The 17629-nt window shown below is 29.9% G+C and overlaps 4 protein-coding genes across 4 annotated transcripts; 1 reads left to right on the forward strand and 3 right to left on the reverse strand. All coding sequences in view use genetic code 12, as the record gives it.

Moving 5' to 3' along the window:
• Positions 1–31: 31 nt before the first annotated feature.
• Positions 32–685, forward strand: CAALFM_CR02600WA (uncharacterized protein; the record flags this gene model as incomplete). The annotated part of the gene is made up of 1 exon (XM_710657.2): positions 32–685. The coding sequence occupies one exon, from the start codon at positions 32–34 to the stop codon at positions 683–685; it is 654 nt and encodes a 217-aa protein (XP_715750.2).
• Positions 686–750: 65 nt separating this feature from the next.
• On the reverse strand, positions 751–2481 carry CAALFM_CR02610CA (FG-nucleoporin; the record flags this gene model as incomplete). The annotated part of the gene is made up of 1 exon (XM_710658.2): positions 751–2481. One exon carries the CDS (start codon positions 2479–2481, stop codon positions 751–753), a length of 1731 nt encoding a protein of 576 aa, XP_715751.1.
• A 664-nt stretch (positions 2482–3145) lies between these two features.
• On the reverse strand, positions 3146–3673 carry CAALFM_CR02620CA (uncharacterized protein; the record flags this gene model as incomplete). Its single annotated transcript, XM_710659.1, has 1 exon — positions 3146–3673. The coding sequence occupies one exon, from the start codon at positions 3671–3673 to the stop codon at positions 3146–3148; it is 528 nt and encodes a 175-aa protein (XP_715752.1).
• A 277-nt stretch (positions 3674–3950) lies between these two features.
• Positions 3951–4796, reverse strand: CAALFM_CR02630CA (Golgi transport complex subunit; the record flags this gene model as incomplete). The annotated part of the gene is made up of 1 exon (XM_710660.2): positions 3951–4796. The coding sequence occupies one exon, from the start codon at positions 4794–4796 to the stop codon at positions 3951–3953; it is 846 nt and encodes a 281-aa protein (XP_715753.2).
• Between the last annotated feature and the right edge of the window lie 12833 nt (positions 4797–17629).

Below are 17629 nucleotides of genomic sequence, written 5' to 3' on the forward strand. Positions count from 1 at the left end.
TCTAGATGAACACTCCCAAATATCTCTTGCAATGACAAATAAAGGGAAATTATCGAAAACTATTCTGAAATATTTTGCAAATACCATTGGATTTTCATGTCGAATAACACCACCTCCCAATACATCTTTAGAATTAGATTATCTCCTACATAATTTCCATAAATTGGCTCCATTAGACAATTTTCAAACCATTTCTAATTCAAATCATGGATTTTTCATAAATGCAATATATAGTCCCTGTCGTGATGAATCTTGGTTTAAATTAATTAAACCTGATGAAAATCATTTATTTGAAGAAATCGATTCTAAATTCACCAATACTATTAAAAATGATTTTATTAATAAATTGACCAGTTTAGTGGCTATTCCTAGATATTCATATATTGAAAATAATAAAGACTTTCAAAATTATAAATTACAAATACGATTTGATCATAATATACAGAGATCTATCGCTAATTATAAAGGGAAATATAATTTGACAACTAGTACTGTTGACGATCCATTTATTTCAATTATAAACAATGACAATGCCAATGGAACTAATAATGATGATGATGACGAGGTACTGATTGATTATGAAAAATTGAGAGTAAATCTAAGGCACAATTTTCAAAAATTTCATAAATTTGATAAAATTGAAATCATAACCAATCCAAATAGATTAATAAATAGATTGAAATGATCAATACATAATAGACGTATATATTTATCAAAACTTTCTTGAGTATCGGTTTAAAACTAACTAATTTACTTTTTAGATATCTTATTAACAGCTTCAATATCTTTTTCTAAAATATCATTCAAATAATTTAATCCCATTTGTTGCTTCAATAAAACTTTTGAAAGTTTATGAATTGCTTCTTCAATGTTACTGTCAGATTGTTCTGCTGCAGTAGTTACCGATCCCTTTTTCGATGTAGATTCTTCACCTTCAATCAAAGTATTATTTAATAAATTGACAGAATTTTCACATTGGTAATTAAATTCTTCTGCTCGTTCTTTTAGTATGGCTAATCTAGCAAACACATCACTCAATTTACCAATCGAACTATTTGGGTCATTCAATTTAGATGTTAATAATTCAAATTGTTTTGAGATTTCCTCTTCTTCTGGTAATAATGGATAACCTTTCAATTTCACAATAGCTAAAATTGTTGCTAATCTTAATAATCTTCTCGATAATTTAGTATGTCTTGATTTAGCTTTCATTATTCTTGTGGTATTTTCTAAATCATGTTGTGATGACAAATTATCTAAATTTTGATTGATATTATTGAGTAAAACTCTTGATTTAGCAACATAATCCAATTGTGTTTCAATTCTTTGTGCAACGTCATTAAAGGAGTTGACTTTTATGGGATAATAATTAGGTCCTGGTCTTGCGATCATGGCATTTTCCCAATCTTCAGCTGATTCATTAGCAGGACGAGGTTGATTTAATAATACATTGATTTCTTGATCACTAAATTTATTATAGATATAAGTCTTTAATGCACATTTAGAAGAATTTGGATCCCATTGTTCCCAAATTTTAGTTAATTGATCATTTATTGCTGGTGTATAGGTATAAGTATTATTGTTCACTTGTTGGTTTGTATTAGACCCAAATGGCCCACTGGTTAGATTTGAAATTTGATTAGTATTGCCATTAGTAGCTGTTGAATTTGATGATTGTGGTGGTTGACTCCAACTAAACGATGGTTGGGCATTGTTTGTGGTATTGGAAGAAAATAATCCCGAAGACTGTTGCTGTTGCTGTTGCGGTTGTTGCGTTTGTTGTTGCTGAGTATTTCCAAAAAGACCTCCGGAAGTATTTGGTTGTTTATTACCAAATAATCCACCAGTTGTTCCTTGATTTGATCCAAAAGTAGTGGACCCTGTGTTTGCGGTAGTAGATGAACCTCCGAAAAGTCCTCCTCCAGTAGCTGGTTTATTGCCAAATAATCCACCACCACTAGTTGTAGTATTCAGTTGTTGTTGTTGTTGTTGTTGTTGCTGGCCTCCAAACAAGCCTCCTCCAGTATTAGTACCTGTGGTATTTGATTGTCCTCCAAATAACCCGCCGCCAGTATTATTGGCTGTGTTATTTGTTTGTCCGCCAAACAAGCCACCACCAGTGTTATTGGTAGTATTGTTTGTTTGTCCACCAAATAATCCACCACCAGAAGTGTTTGATGTGTTATTTGCTTGTGCTCCAAACAATCCTCCACCTGTAGCTGGTTTATTACCGAAAAGACCACCAGAGGTATTGGCCTGTTGTTGTTGTTGCTGTTGTTGATTACCAAATAGCCCACCACCTGTATTTGATGAAGATCCAAATAAGTTTGATCCCTGTTGTGGTTGAGATCCAAACCCAGTAGTAGTTGTTGCTGGTTTATTTGCCCCAAATAATCCCCCACCACCCGTTGAAGAGGCAGTATTAGAAGATCCAAATAATCCACCACCACCTGATGATGTATTGTTAGTGCTTCCAAACATGATACTTTTTGATTCTGTTTGTAAAATAAGATGGATTAACAGTCAATTGAGTGGTACGTATATATATGAGATGAGTTTGTTATTGGTTTTTCATTTGCGTCGACTGTTTTTTTTTCTTCCACTCACAAAAAAAAAGTGCTCAGTAGAGAGTGCCGATAATACTAGTTGTCAAATGAGTTTTGAAAAACAGACGAGATATACAGTGTTTTAAATTTTATTGGGAATATATCCACAAGTGGAGAGCTAGTATGAGAACAAAGCATGTAAGTTATACTCGATTTGGAGTTCAATTGCTGGGTTTAAATCTCAGAAATGGTGGACTATTCCTTCTACAAACAACTCAATCAATCCAATAAAACTGAATAACTACATCGTCTCTGTACCAAATCTGAAACTCTTTGTTCATTAATCAATAAAATATACAATGCCAATAATTAGTAATAAAACCAAGAATGAATAAAAAAAAAGGTTATTTGATTTTCTATTTTTTTTGTAGGATGGGAGGTTAGAATATTTATAAGGTTGTTAGGATTCTAGTTTAACTGTCATTGTAGTAAGTCATTGCCATTATTGGTTTTGTTTAACGCAAAACATGTACATGTAGTAATATTGATTTTCTAGAATAAATAAAACGTTCTGAAATTATTTCACATTCTTTTTAATCTTAACTTTGTTCAACAGCTGTAACTTCTTTTGATTTCAAAAATTCTGCGGTCTTTTTAACATCATTTGGATCAGATGGATAAATTGGATTTTTCTTATCTTGAATTTGTTGTTCAACACCAGGAATTTTTTTAACCAATTTCATATTATCAAAAACACATTTACTTAAAACCCCTTCACTTGAACGACAACGACTAAAATATTGATTATTTTGTTCTAAACATTCATAATGTAATTTGAATTCATCAAAACAATATTTATTTATATCTTTCAATACGGAAATGGCACATCTTGTCACCCTTCTACCTTCTTTCATACATTCTAGAGTACCTCCATTGTGTTCTTCTTTACATAATAAAAAGTCCTCATTAAATGGTTTACATTTATCCCCAATATAATATGATGCTGATAATAATGGTGCTGATGTTGCTCCTACTTCATCAACATCAGGGACATCTTTAGGCATAGGGGTTTCTTCTTTGTTTTCCCATTGTTTACCTCCATAAAAGTATCCTCCTAATCCCAACATGATTCAATGATTTATATATATATATATATGATTGTGTAATCTGGGTCAAGGAACCTAGTTGTTTATATGGGAAAGGAGAAAAGTTTTGAAGTTTCAAGCCCAGAAGAAAAAATTGAATAAAAAAAAAAGAGAGTTAATGCCCAATTAGAAATTCTCGTGATTTGGTTGGTTCACTCATTCCTCATATAACATTGTTCGTGTACATATGCTCAAAATAATCTACTACATCTTTCAAATATCTATTCACACTCCGATAACAATCAACCCTTTTAGTTTATTATTTACTACTTATTATACTCATTACACTCTTTTCTTCACCTATTAGTTTATAAATGTTTAATAATTCAATCATTATTTGTGAATTTCTTGTCTTCTTTTGCAATTCCTTTCTAATTAATTGATCCAAATAACTCTTAAACTCTAGTTTTATCGATGCGATTTTATTATTTATATAATTGTCATGGAAAGGAGAATTCACTCTGTGATTTCCATTGTTGTTATCGTTATCGTTATTGTCGATACTATTATTAACATCATCAATATTACCTAATTGTATGAACTTATTCAAGAAAATTTCAATATTATTAATTGATAAATATAAACTAGTCAAAGTTTTCAATTGATTCAAACCTTGGATATTATTCTCTTCCTGTATTTGATTATTCATACAATTATCAAATTCAGTGATTTGATCATGAAGTATTAAATTCAATTTGATACAAGTTTTCAAATTATTTAAAAATTTCCGATTTTGTAAAATTTGATATAAACGATTATCTAAATCCAGAAATTTTTTATAATAATTGACTAATTCAATTTCAAAATTTTTCAAATCTTCAACTATGGCATTAATTAAATCTAACCCATCATTAATTGATTTACCTAAATCAATAAAATCATGATAATCATCATTGACTAAATCCAATAAATTTTGATTTAAATTGGTCGATAATTCAGTTAATTCTTTGATTATAGAATCAATCGAACTAAATCGATAATTTTTATATAAAAATAAATCGATTTCATGACTATCAGAATCGAAATTTTTGAAATCTGTTTGTATGATTGATGTGGGATAGGGGAATTCATCAGTTCCATTCAATATATCAAATTCTTGACTCATTTGGAATAAGGAGCAATGGTTGGAAACAATTCTTGGTGTATGAATATCTATCAAAAGTAATGGTATAAGATGTTTCTTTGTTTTGATACTGATCAAACCACGTAAAAAGTTTCTCAATCAACACATCAAAAACGAGTTAAGGAAATTTTTGTTAGGATGCACACGACCAGAATTATATGTCCAGCTATCAATTAAACCACCAATACTATTTAAATTTGGTAGTTCTTTGTCATCCACTACAGATTGATGAGCTATAAGTATGTTTATTAATTTATTAATTATAGCTTTAGAAATATTGTGTGTATATGAAAGTTGAATGCAACATGGTAGCAATAAGTCAATTTTTTAATGAGTTTTTTTACCAAATATTTTTCAAATCCAATCCTTAGCAAAAATGCAACATAAATGCTTTGAGGTAATATGTTTGTCAATGTTAAATGTTTGTATTATTTCTTCTTATCCTATGTTATATCTATTCATCAAGACTTATTACGTTCTTCTTTCGTTTTGGTAGGTGCTACAAAACAAATGAATACTATCCTATTAGCTGAGAATATTATTCCGTTATCGGAGCACAAACATTATCCCAGCTTAAGAGATATGGGTGTAGTATTTCCCTATCTTACTTAGCTAAGCCACATATAAGCTATGCTAGTGTTACTCAGCAGTTACGAACACCCTCACATTATCTTCCTAACACTCTGTAGTAATTACCTAGTGGCTGACACCCTCATCAAAACAAAACTTCAACTGACCAAGTTGCTAAATTTAGGAGTTAAGCAGCAGCACTTACTATCTGGAAAAAAATTAGCAAAAGTATACAAACCATCTTTGTACAAATAGACATATATTACACAAACAACTGACATATTTCATAACCAGTTACACTAAAACCCACAAAAGGTTAGGAGATTCTGTAGTAAGAGCTATTACAGCTCAATAGGTTTAGACCTTGCAGATAAGAAGTGAATTAGTAAAAAATAAACCACAAGAGCAATTTGATCCTTATTATTGTTGTTGATAATACTGTTAATGATAATTATTATTGTTAATGCATTAAATTTTAAACAAAAAAAAAAGGAAATAGGCTTCATATTACTATTGTCTATACCCGAGAAATTGAAAACAATCAAACAAACAGATTACTATCCTGACCAAAAAAAAAAAGCTCAAAAAAGCAACAATCAAATTGGACTAACTATTGTTATTTACGCTTAGTTTTTTTTTTTTTTGATTGCATCAATACCCTATCAAAACCTCAAAAAGGAAGAGTAGAAAGTACAAAACAAAGAAACCAAACCAAACCAAACCTACTGCTGCTATTTTTATTTGATAGGAATTATGAAATAACCATTGTTTATTGCTAACTAAGGTCTGTTAGGCTAACCATTGCCTCGTCGCTTTCTCCTTTTTCTTATTCTCTTGCTTATTATCATCTGATCCATTGGTTTGATCCTGTCCTTTTTTTTTTGGTTCTTCGGTTCGATGCCATCCCTTCAATTCTTTTAGTTTCTTGTGATCAGCCCCAACTTGACACAATGTTGTATTCATACTCTACATTTACTTACTCCTAAGTCTTATTCCAATTTCAAATATGAAAATCAGTGAAACCGCGGGACCGAGTGAATTGCGCGGGATTTTCTCATTTTGAAAAGAAACTCCAATATATAGTTTTCATTTTTTTGGTGATCAGTTTAGACAGGGAATCTAAAGGATCACTTGTTGAGCAAAAAAATGTTCTTCGTCAGTTGAAGACCAAATTTGGACTATTAGGGTGTCTCTTGGCATGTAGAATTAAGCCAAGTACGTAGTTAAGCCAAGAACTTTATTTCTTGGTCGTGACATTGGAAAAATCCCCGTTTCCGGGAGTTGATAGTTTTTCCAGTTAAACGAAAAAAAAAAAAAAAACCAAATGTGTAACACAAAAAAAAAAATAAAAAACAAATAAAAAAAAACAACAACAACAGTCAAACAAAAAAGATTCTCGAGTAAACGAATAAGAATCAAGTTATTTTTGGAAATACTTACAAAAAATAGGGGTAGAACAAGAAAGAGGGTGAAAATCTGATTAACCCCACCCAACCAACCATCCCCACAAATAACTGAAATCAAAACCAATCAGAGAAAAGAGATATCGAGATGTTGTTTCATTTCTACAATTTAGAATACTACCAATCCACCACTACCACAACCACAACATTGTATCTGGCTTCATCATTACCCACCTCTATCGGATTTGTAATTGTATACAATAAGTATTTGTCAACTGTAAAACTTCCTATTTTTTTTTTTATATTAGTACAGCTCATTAAAATCTAAGAAATGTGTACTCAGTTTCATCTGTCAAACTCGCTTGAATTGCTTTTCTTTTGTTTCACCGACTAAGACCAAATGATAATCTATATTTATACAATATACATATACGTAATATGTATGAATCGTAATTGTTGTTAGACACTTATTATTATGTTTAAACTTATTTGTACATATACGCTACAATCTATACAATGAAAAACTGTTAAAAAAAAAAAAAGTTATTGAATCAGAGATTAAGACAATACTGATGATTGAATAAGGACGACGATGACGAGATAAGCGCAATGTAATTTGTTTTGCTTGCGGGTGTACCCTCTCTTATTTTTTCCATTTATTTAAGATTATGAACATAGCTAGCCGTGGTCATTGTTAATGTTATGGTTATGATTATTGGAATATGTAGTAGAGTCAAAATGAACTAAAAAGAGAAAAATACCTTTCAAAAACAGGAAACTGCAACATCGACCCAGAAAAAATAAAATAAAAATAAGAATTAAGTAGTACCGAGGTGACAACTGACAGATTCGAGTAATAGATTGGTAGGTTGGTTTAAAAAAAATTAGTAAATTGACAGATTTGTCATATTGACACACATACACACAAAAATAAAAAAAAAGAGAGAGGGAATTTATTTTGTTAGGATGGGCTATTACATTTGAAGCTTCAAATATTTTTTTGTCAAAGGCATGTTTGAGCAAAAAACAAATTGCAGATATACGTTATGTAGTTAAGGTTAATATGATAGACAAGATGATCAGCAGCAGACGATGGTAAATTTAGTATGTAAATTTATGCGCATTAGATGACGAATTGAAAGTGTTGGGACACGTTCCCAACCAACCCACGACCTCTATCACCACTATTACATTAGTATGCTAAATAAACTTTTAAATTGACGCAACTGCAATAGTGTTTACGTTGATCATCAAGAAAGAAAGAAGTAGTATGTCGACTGAGCAAATTATTGGACTTACACATTTAATAGTTGAGGGGTATACTTTTGACTTTTTTTTGGGTTTTGAGTTTATACTATAATATTAATAGTCTAATACGTCATAAAAAATAAACGTTAACACGAAGGAAGTTTTTCAGAAAAAAAAGGAGGTGGATTTGCAAATATTAGTAAAGAATTAACCAGTATCCACAGTTTCATCATCCTCTTTAGTTTATTAAATTTTGATTCTTTAAACATAAAAAATTTTAGGGTTTCCTTCTTTTTTCAGCAAATATAGTCCAGAATCAGATCAGGTCATATTGTAAATAAAAACTAGTCGGAAAAACCCTCATTATTCTTAGAATAAACAAAACAATATATTGTCGTGGTTCTATATTCGAGTAAATGTAGTTAACAATCCCCCGGAATTATATTTACGAATCACAATATATATCTTGTTATTGCTTATTGTTAATGTCAGGTGTTGTTCACTCCTCAGTTTAAGTGAATTTGGTTTCAGCCATTTCATTATTGATTAGATTAACATTCCAACATTCCAATATGTCAAGTATAACCGGAAATCCAGTTAATGCATACATATGTATATGCAGTTTACAAAATTGTGCATAATAAAATAATATTTGTTGTTATTATTTATTATTTTTCTGGATATGCATCTATCTTTCTTTTTTGCAGCACAATTATTATTATAGCACAAACTTATGTATCGGCAATACTTGATGATATTATTTCTTCTTGAATGAATTGCTCGGGGGAGGAGATAATAGAATAATAATTAATGTCCCTTCCCTCCTCAAAGAAGAAGAAGGAAAATGAAGAAGAAGAAGGAAAACATCCGCAAATTCACAAATTGGTGAAAAGCTAAAAAGTAGGCAATTTCTCCTAACCAACAAGGTGCAAAAAAAAATCGGAATAAACTTTTATGGTTGATTTATTATTTTCTTTTGAACACTGGAATATGAATATAAGGAGAAATTTCAACTAATTTAATTCAATTGACTAAAAGTAGAGTAGAACTAATTATACTGTGGGAATTGATTATGATATTTCCGATAAGAACGTGAAATTGTTTTTACCAAGAACTTATTAGTATATGGGGGGTTAAGGTATAAAACTTTTGATTCTTAATTTACTTTGGCTTGGTAAATAGAAAGATAACGTCAAAATTAATTAAAAAAATCAGGCAAATTGATATGACAAGATGAGAGAACTAATAATTTGATAGTTTGAAGAAGTACGAAAAATATGATGCATATACTCTTGCACACGTTGACCAGTGTGTTTTCCCACAATTCCATCTTTTCCACTTAAACGCATTTCCGATAATTACATATCCCCGATTTGATTTGTAATTTCACAAAAAAAAGACGCATTACCTTACGTCACTTATCCAGCTAATACAGTACGACATTTGCAAAAGGCTGATTCAGTTGTATTAAAAAAAACTCCGTACTTATCTTGTTGATTTCCTCTCTTATCGACCAATGAAACCACACCATCTTAGTCACAGATTAGTTATGAGAATTGAATTACATGTAATTCCAAATCTCCTGTTTGCAATGCTTTTCGAATCAATAAACCTGAACTATATTTGAAATTTCAACACTATCTTTAGTCTACTTAGTGAAGAAATATACTCATAACCAAAAAAAAAAAAAAAAACCTCCTATATAATTAAACGGATAACGAAAAAAGAAAGACAACTTTATTGTTTTTGAAAATTTACTTAACCTTAAAAATCAGGCAACCTTCACAGCAAGAACCACAAAAACGGTGATAACCAAATAAGAAAGTGTTAATCATACTTAATTATGGTTGGTGATAACAACAACAAAATACTAAAAACCAAAACTTCTAACAAACTTGGTTAGTGTTTGTAGCTTTTCTTTTCTTTTTTTTTTTTGTAAATGAAATTTTTTACATGAAACGGTTCTACATAAACTAGACTTAAATTCTAAAAGACATGAGATGTGTGTAACCAATTTGAAACACTGAGATAATCAAACACCCAACCTCGTGTGGTTATGACTCGTAGTCATATTTCTCAATTAATTTGCTCTCATTTTTGAATCATTGCGAAAAAGAAAAAAAAAAATTTTGAAAAAGTGCTCAATTCTAACAAAACCTTGAATTTTGTTGGGTAGTATGTTTGTTTATATAGAACCAACAAACAAACATCCCTGGTCAAGTCCCCCAAAAGTTAAACCTTGAACTTGAAAGTTTAATGTTAGTATAGTTTTTATGTATTCTTAAACTAAGTATGCGTTTAGGATGCTTTTATTATTATATGTAAACATGATGAAAATGTAGATTCCTACCCATTCAAGTATACACAGCACGCTTATTTCAGTCTAATATATTGTACATTTATTTTGGTACGAGTCAGAAATTAGGACGTATCTTCTTTATCACATTACCTCCCTAATTAAACTCTAAAATAAGCTTCAGTGAATAACTTTTCACAATTTGAAATCCAAAAAGCTAATTGTAAATGGTTAGGTCCAAAGAAAAAAAACATAAATATACTTTAAGAAAATAACCAAAATAGAGTAAAAAAATAATTGAAGTTTAAAGTACTAGTAAATGGTGACATCAATGAAGTTTAACTTTATATAAAAGTGTAGAGTTATGCTTTTTATCAAGAAAGGGAACCCCCTCTGTTTTGTATTACTGAAAATAGGACAGTCTTTCGAAAGCAGTTCTCTCAACTGTGATAAGATAATAAACTATGTTAAAACTCAAAAAGGAACCAAATCCACCAATAAAAACCCATTGAAAGTTTTACATACATGTTCTCCCTTTCTTTTTCCTTTCACTTCTTTCCAACATGAAAAATAATAATATTTTACTTCACCACTATTGTTTTAGTTTATTCTTATTCTTCTTATTGATATCTGTACGAATGTATGCATGTATTCCAAAGATAACAAATATTTCAACTTGATTCAATAAAGCGCAATTTCTCTTTTCGTTTTTCTGTCAATACTGATTAGTTTGATAAGCGGTAATTTCAGTTCAGTGATTGATTGATTGACGTTAGTAATAGTCAATAGTCAGTGGTCAGATCTCTTTAAGCGCATGTGTATATACGTAGCAAACGTGCATGAAAGTATGAATTCCATTTGCATGGGTCCTGCAAGTATTAGTATTTTCTCTTCCTGATAAGAAAGAGTAGTGTGAAATCTATCAATTTTAGTTACTAGCTAATTCTGTAATTGGTTTAACAACTGTACAGTTTAAAGAGAAAGCTTAAAATGTTTACATGCTCCAAATTTGGTTTTTGTGTGTGCATCTAATCTGTACATACATGACGTAATGTTTCAAAAACTAATTCAATGCAATATCAGTTTTAGTCAAAAAACACTTTTTAGTTCCAGATTGATTATAAACTTCAAGCTGTTATCATAATCAATACTACTACTATAGACTAGAAATTATTTAGTTTAGTGAACATAAACAGATTTGTTTTGTGATCTCCGTGAAATTACAACTAAAACACGAAATAAGAAAAATGCTATAGTAGACCAACTTGAACTAAATTCCTGCCCCACTAACATTCACTTTTAATCATTTTCATCACTCCTGAACTAATGCTTCTTTTTTAGTTTCTCATATAATTTCCCCCACCACAAAGTTGTATACACGTTAGGTACTTTTTATGGCTGCTTTTTCTTGTAACTCTCATTTGTGCCGCTACCACTTTGATTACTAATGTGCCAACAGTGACGTTTTTTTGCTTATTTCTTACAACTATGCATATAAACTCCGAGGCTAAATTAAAAACTTACTTGCAAGAAAAAAAAAACACATAGACACCCACGATTTTTTAGACAGATTGGATCTATACACGTCAATTTTCTTGAACAATACCCTTTATATTGTCTAGATACAGGATATGGTGGTGAATGTGGCGACGATTAAGAGATATTACTAACTAAACAAATCCTAGGCTCTGAGCACATGATTGACACATAGTAAATTTTGAGAAAAAGAAACAAATTACTATTAATATAAGAGTAAACAATAAAGTAAGGGGAACGAAAAGTCAAAAGTCAAAGACAAGGAATGACAGGGTTTGTGTGCTTGTTGTTGATAATCGAGGAGGAAAAAAATTAAGAGTCAATAATTACCTAATTACAAAAAGTATATTCCTAATAATAATACAATAAGACAATAGCCTAGACCCACTCCAAGTACCCCCAAAAAAAGTTTAGTTATTAATCTACACCACAAAATAAAAACAAACTAGATTTTTATAATGAGTGTTTGTTCAGTTATATTGTTGGTATTGCTTTTTTCTTCTTGTATAGACATCCTTTATTCGATGATATGAATTGAAGAACAAAGAATGAAATAGTAGAGACTAATTTTTATTGTATTTCATATCTCTTTATTAATCAATTGCAACCAATTTTAACACCAAGAAATAAAGATAGTTATAAAAATCAACAAACAAACAAACAAACAAACTAGTAAAATGATTGTTGATATTAACAATGCACCAATGCTGGAGAAATCAAATAAAGAAAAGAGAAAAGAAATAGCTGTCCCACGTCAATGCCATTTTTCCCTTTTTAGATATTATAGATAATAGCAATTGAAATGACAAACAATTAATTATTGAATTTGTATTTATGATTCTTTTTGACTGCAATTTTATATACAGTTTGTTGGGCTTTAGCTATTTTTTTTTTCTTGGTGTGCCCCATTATTATTATCAATAAATTTAGTGTCTCTATAGTTTTGTATTAGACAAATACAAACACATATAGATTTGCAACTAAAAAACGGAATCTTTTAAAGTCTTTCCTTTCTTTATCATCAACAAATGTATAGAGAATTGTAGATATTATACACTGTTTATTCATTACTGTCGGAATTTAGTATTTTCATACCAGTTGTAAACTTCCAACCTATCCATGTTTAGTTTCTATAGTTTTCTTTGTTTAGTCTACAATGATGAAATATTAGCTAATCACTGTTTACTAAAAAATCATTACACTATTTTTCAAGAATTACAAACCCATTGACTTAATCTTAAACCTGAAATTCGATTAATTCGTAGAGGCGAGAACCAAAGGGGTTGGTGGCTTTGGGACTAGTTCTTTCCTCGCAAATGCCTATTAATCTAACAGAAGAATCAACAAATAGCAATTCTACAGTGAGATATTTACTTATATCACAAATCTAATTGAATTTAAAAACTTAAATTCTAGTAACAATTGTTGTTGTTGTTGCTGATTTTGTTGTTGTTGATAATGTTGATCATGGTGGTATTACTCGTAAATGCAACAATCCTAAAAAGAGAATGACCCGCTTAGAAGAAGTAGCAAAAGAAAACGAATGATATTTGATAATCCTTGACCTACTACTTATTTTAGAAATTTCAATGATTATTGTTAGTTTTATTTTTACACGAATTTCATATGAAAAAAAAGAAGGAAAGGTAAAAACAGATACATTTACAAAGAGCAAAATAAAAAAGGAGAACTTTTAAAATTGTTGCAATCTAAATTGATGCTTCTAGAATCAAAAAAAAATTTGGTGATAAAAACTACTATAATTGTAAATCTATATAATTCATCAATACTGTAATAATAATGATCGGGTCAATAAAAGACGTTTATTAAGGTTGCGTTTTTTTGCATTTCTTGGGTTCATCAATATGTCAAATCAGAATAGATGGGTTGTAAGCTTATCTATGCCTTGCTTTTCCTTTTTATTTGTTTTGCAATTTCATTGTATTATTGCTTCTGAGTGTCACAAACATTCATCCTAAACGCAAATCTCAAATTAAGCAGGGACCGCCAGAATGAAATAAAAGACAAAGCATGACCTAGTAACTATAGATGAATGAATTCTAACAACAATAACTGTAATTTGATATTGTCTCCTTTCATACACACAAATACACCTACTATTACTACATTGTAGGAACATAATATTCTCTCAGGACCATCACCGCCATTATATCGGAAAACAAAATCCGACCTAAGACACACAATTGTGTGTGTGTGTGTGTTTTTCTTTCTTTCTCATAATGGCATTATATTTCTTTGTTTATTTGTGGCTGTCTTACTTTTATACTATATTATAGTTTGTTGGTTGTTCTTGTTTGTTGTTTGTTGGTTGTAACTTACTCAGCATCATTGTCATCAACAAGAATAGGAAGATCAAATTGAGACATTGATGAACATGTTGCAAAAAGGTGGTACCGAGGATAGAAATCGGTACTTTTCGGGAAAAAAAAACAAACAGAAATCGAGCCAAAAGACTGAACTCGATCCCTTTAATTGGTTTAATTGTTGGATGACATTAGTCAATTAATTGCTGGAATTTTCAGTATTGACCTTGTTTTCCTATTCTTTCCGCAATCCTGATTTCCTTAGCTTAAGCTTAGGAAAGATGACGGTTTCCACATTAACTCATTCCGAAACAAAACAAAACAAACCAAACCAAAACAGAACAGAACAAGGTCGTCGTTTCATATGACTTTTTTGAAAGGTCAATATTTCTGAAACTACTCGATTCGAATTGTGTAATGATATGTCTTGAAAGTACTGTTGAAATATATCAGTATCATACAATTGACTTGGCTGCGCCGAATCAAGAAATAACAATCATTAAAATGGAGTGAGTCTCTCTTTCTCTCTTTCTCTCTTCCTTATTTTGCAGAAATAAGAATTAAAATTTTAATGTTTCCATTGTTCTTCTCTTTTTTTAGTGTTTCAGTTAATGCTAGTTTGTTAGTTAGTCGATTGTTAATTGTGTGTTGGTTGTTAAGGTGCATTGTTTCTTGTCTATATTAACAACCAAAACAAACCACTTTTTTTTTTAAATTTGATGTCTATGCACAAAGTGTATTCTTGGTTTAGTTCCTACTCCTACTATAAGTCCTTTGTTTTGTTTGTGTTTAAAGGCTTTTTTTTAAAATTTAGTATTTGCGTATAGTTTAGGAGGAGTATTCTTGTTGTTGTTGAAGTGTCAATAGTGATAATTTTTTTTTGTATGGTTAATGCCAAAAGGGGTAAAATGAAATATATACGTATAATTTTACTGCAAAAAGCTTGCGTGTGCGTGAGGGTAAAGGTTCATCATATAACAACAACAACTATTGCGTGGTTTTTTATCTTATTTTCTGCAATGTACAAGAATTGTATGCTATGATATACTACACTATACACTAAAATACCAGTAGAGTTATTTTACAGTGTAAGTTATAGTCTATAGGTATTTTACCAGAAAAGCAAAATCTTTAAAATCAATTTTGGCTAACTTTAATAGTAGTTTTAAACTTTAAATTTGGTTTTAGACAAGTTAAGTTACTGAGGATATTTGACATTTTGATTAATGCGGTAAGGAGGCAGCAACAACAACAACCGCCACCACAAGTAAGTCTTTTTCCACTAAAAAAGTTTATGAGAAGGACCAATCTTAGTTAAAATATCAAAATAAAACCAAAAACCTCAAAGGTAATATATAATATGGAAAACCGTTTTACGGGAAAATAAAGAATGGAGAATTAGAATGAATTGACGAATTATTTTAATTATCAAACTTTCTATTGGAGTCCCCCCTTCCACCTGTCTTTACCTTCTTTCTAGTAGTACAAGTTTTGAGTGATTTTTCATTTTTTATTTTTTTTTTTGCTTCTAATGTTTGAAAGTATACCAATAATGAGATCTTATTACTTGTACTCAGAAGTCTGGCCCCCCCTACATTTAATTTTTTCCCCAAAGTCTTAAAAGTACATATTATACTCTTTATATTGCATAGTATGTTCTCATGTAATATGTAATGTATAACTGAGTAAATTTTATTCTTTTTTAGTATTATATACATTCAGCTAAAAATGAGAATAATATAACGGCATCATTTAATACACAAAAATCAAAACCACTGCTTTCATTTATTCATTCATTCGCTCATCATCAATATTGAAATAAACAAATTTTGTTCCAAAAATGAGGTGTTTGCGCCTTGCGTTTTCATTTTGTCTATTTCATCTTTCTTATTATTAGTTATTTATTGATCTCTATCGTAATAATAATAGTTTGGTTATCTATTTTTAGTTTACAAAATATTAAAGAAGGAAATTACAAAATGAAAGAAGAATATATAGTAAGGAAAAACTCAAGATATTTCGAAGATTTGGAAAACAATTCATATCAACAACAAAAGAATAGGACAAGTGGATTTTATTGAAAAAAAAAAAAAAAAGAGAGAAACAAACGATATCAAAAAAAACAAAAAGAAAGAAAGCACTAACAACAATAGTGATTGTTATTTGTGATTGGCATATTTTTTATTTTAATTTTAATTTTTGGGTTTTTGAGGATTTTCTATTTTTTGGGTAAAATATTAAACAATAGACAAATAAATAACAAAGTGTTGTATGCATATATACATACATATTATGCATATTATGCATGTATGTTGGGTTGAGTTGGGTTGGCTTGGTTGATCAGTGGATGGGTTGTGGCTCTAGTTTGTGTAACTGAAATAGTATTGGCACAATATTTGAAAAACAGGGGGAGAAAAGCTTTTTAGTAAAGAAAGTTCTGATTAGAGAGGTGTATACCAAAAAGTCAATCAGGACCATAACCTATTATTCTTCTTCTTCTTATTCTACACTTTCCGGTTAAAGTATTTTAGACAAGGTAGATTTGTTTTCAAAAAAATAATACTACTAAATTTAGTAGGAAACATTTTGGTAAGAATAGAAAAGTAAGGAGAGCAAACGATTACAAAGACTAAACAAGCATATTTTAAAAAATGTAAATGTGTGTATTGAGATAAGCTATATACAAAAACAATTTTTTTTGAGAAGAAGAAGAAGAAAAAGAGTCAACTCACTTTTTTGTAGAAGTTATAGACATCTCGTAATCAAGTCTGGGACGACGAAGAGATGGTGGAGCAGATTATTGGGTTGAAAGTGGGCTTGGTTGAATATGTGAAATCTCTTAAATGTGGGTTTTCTTTTTTTGTATGTACAATTTAACACGACTTTTTTTTTGCTGTATATATGCAACAGTCAAATAAATAACCGCTGATGTCATAAACAATACGTAAAAAGTAGTGTGAATAAATACAAAATGTTGTGTTATTTTCGTTTAAATTCTCCCTCAAAAATGAAAATAAAAAAAATAAAACGTATTTGTGTAAATTTGTGATCAAAAAAATTTAAACTAAAAAAAATAGCTATCCAATTTAAGCATTTATGCATATCTATATTTATAGTTTTTTATTTTTCAGTATTTATGCAGATTACAGACAGAGAGAGGGAGGTAACCGGAGAGAGAGAGAGAAATATTTTGTAGAGAATTGAGGCATAGCTGCATAAACGCTTATTATTTAATTTATTGAGTTTTTTTTTTTTTTTATTTTTAAAATTATTATTTTTGTACGATATTATCCGTTTAAGTTTAAGTTTTTCCACATTTTGATTAGAATTATACAACAAACACTCTTTTTTTTTTGTTTTTTACCAATTTAACTACTCAACCCACACTACTACTATATATACAACATAATGCATATATCACACACACACACACACAGA

This window comes from Candida albicans, chromosome R (assembly GCF_000182965.3).
Source record: "Candida albicans SC5314 chromosome R, complete sequence".
Classification (NCBI taxonomy): Eukaryota; Fungi; Ascomycota; class Pichiomycetes; order Serinales; family Debaryomycetaceae; genus Candida; species Candida albicans.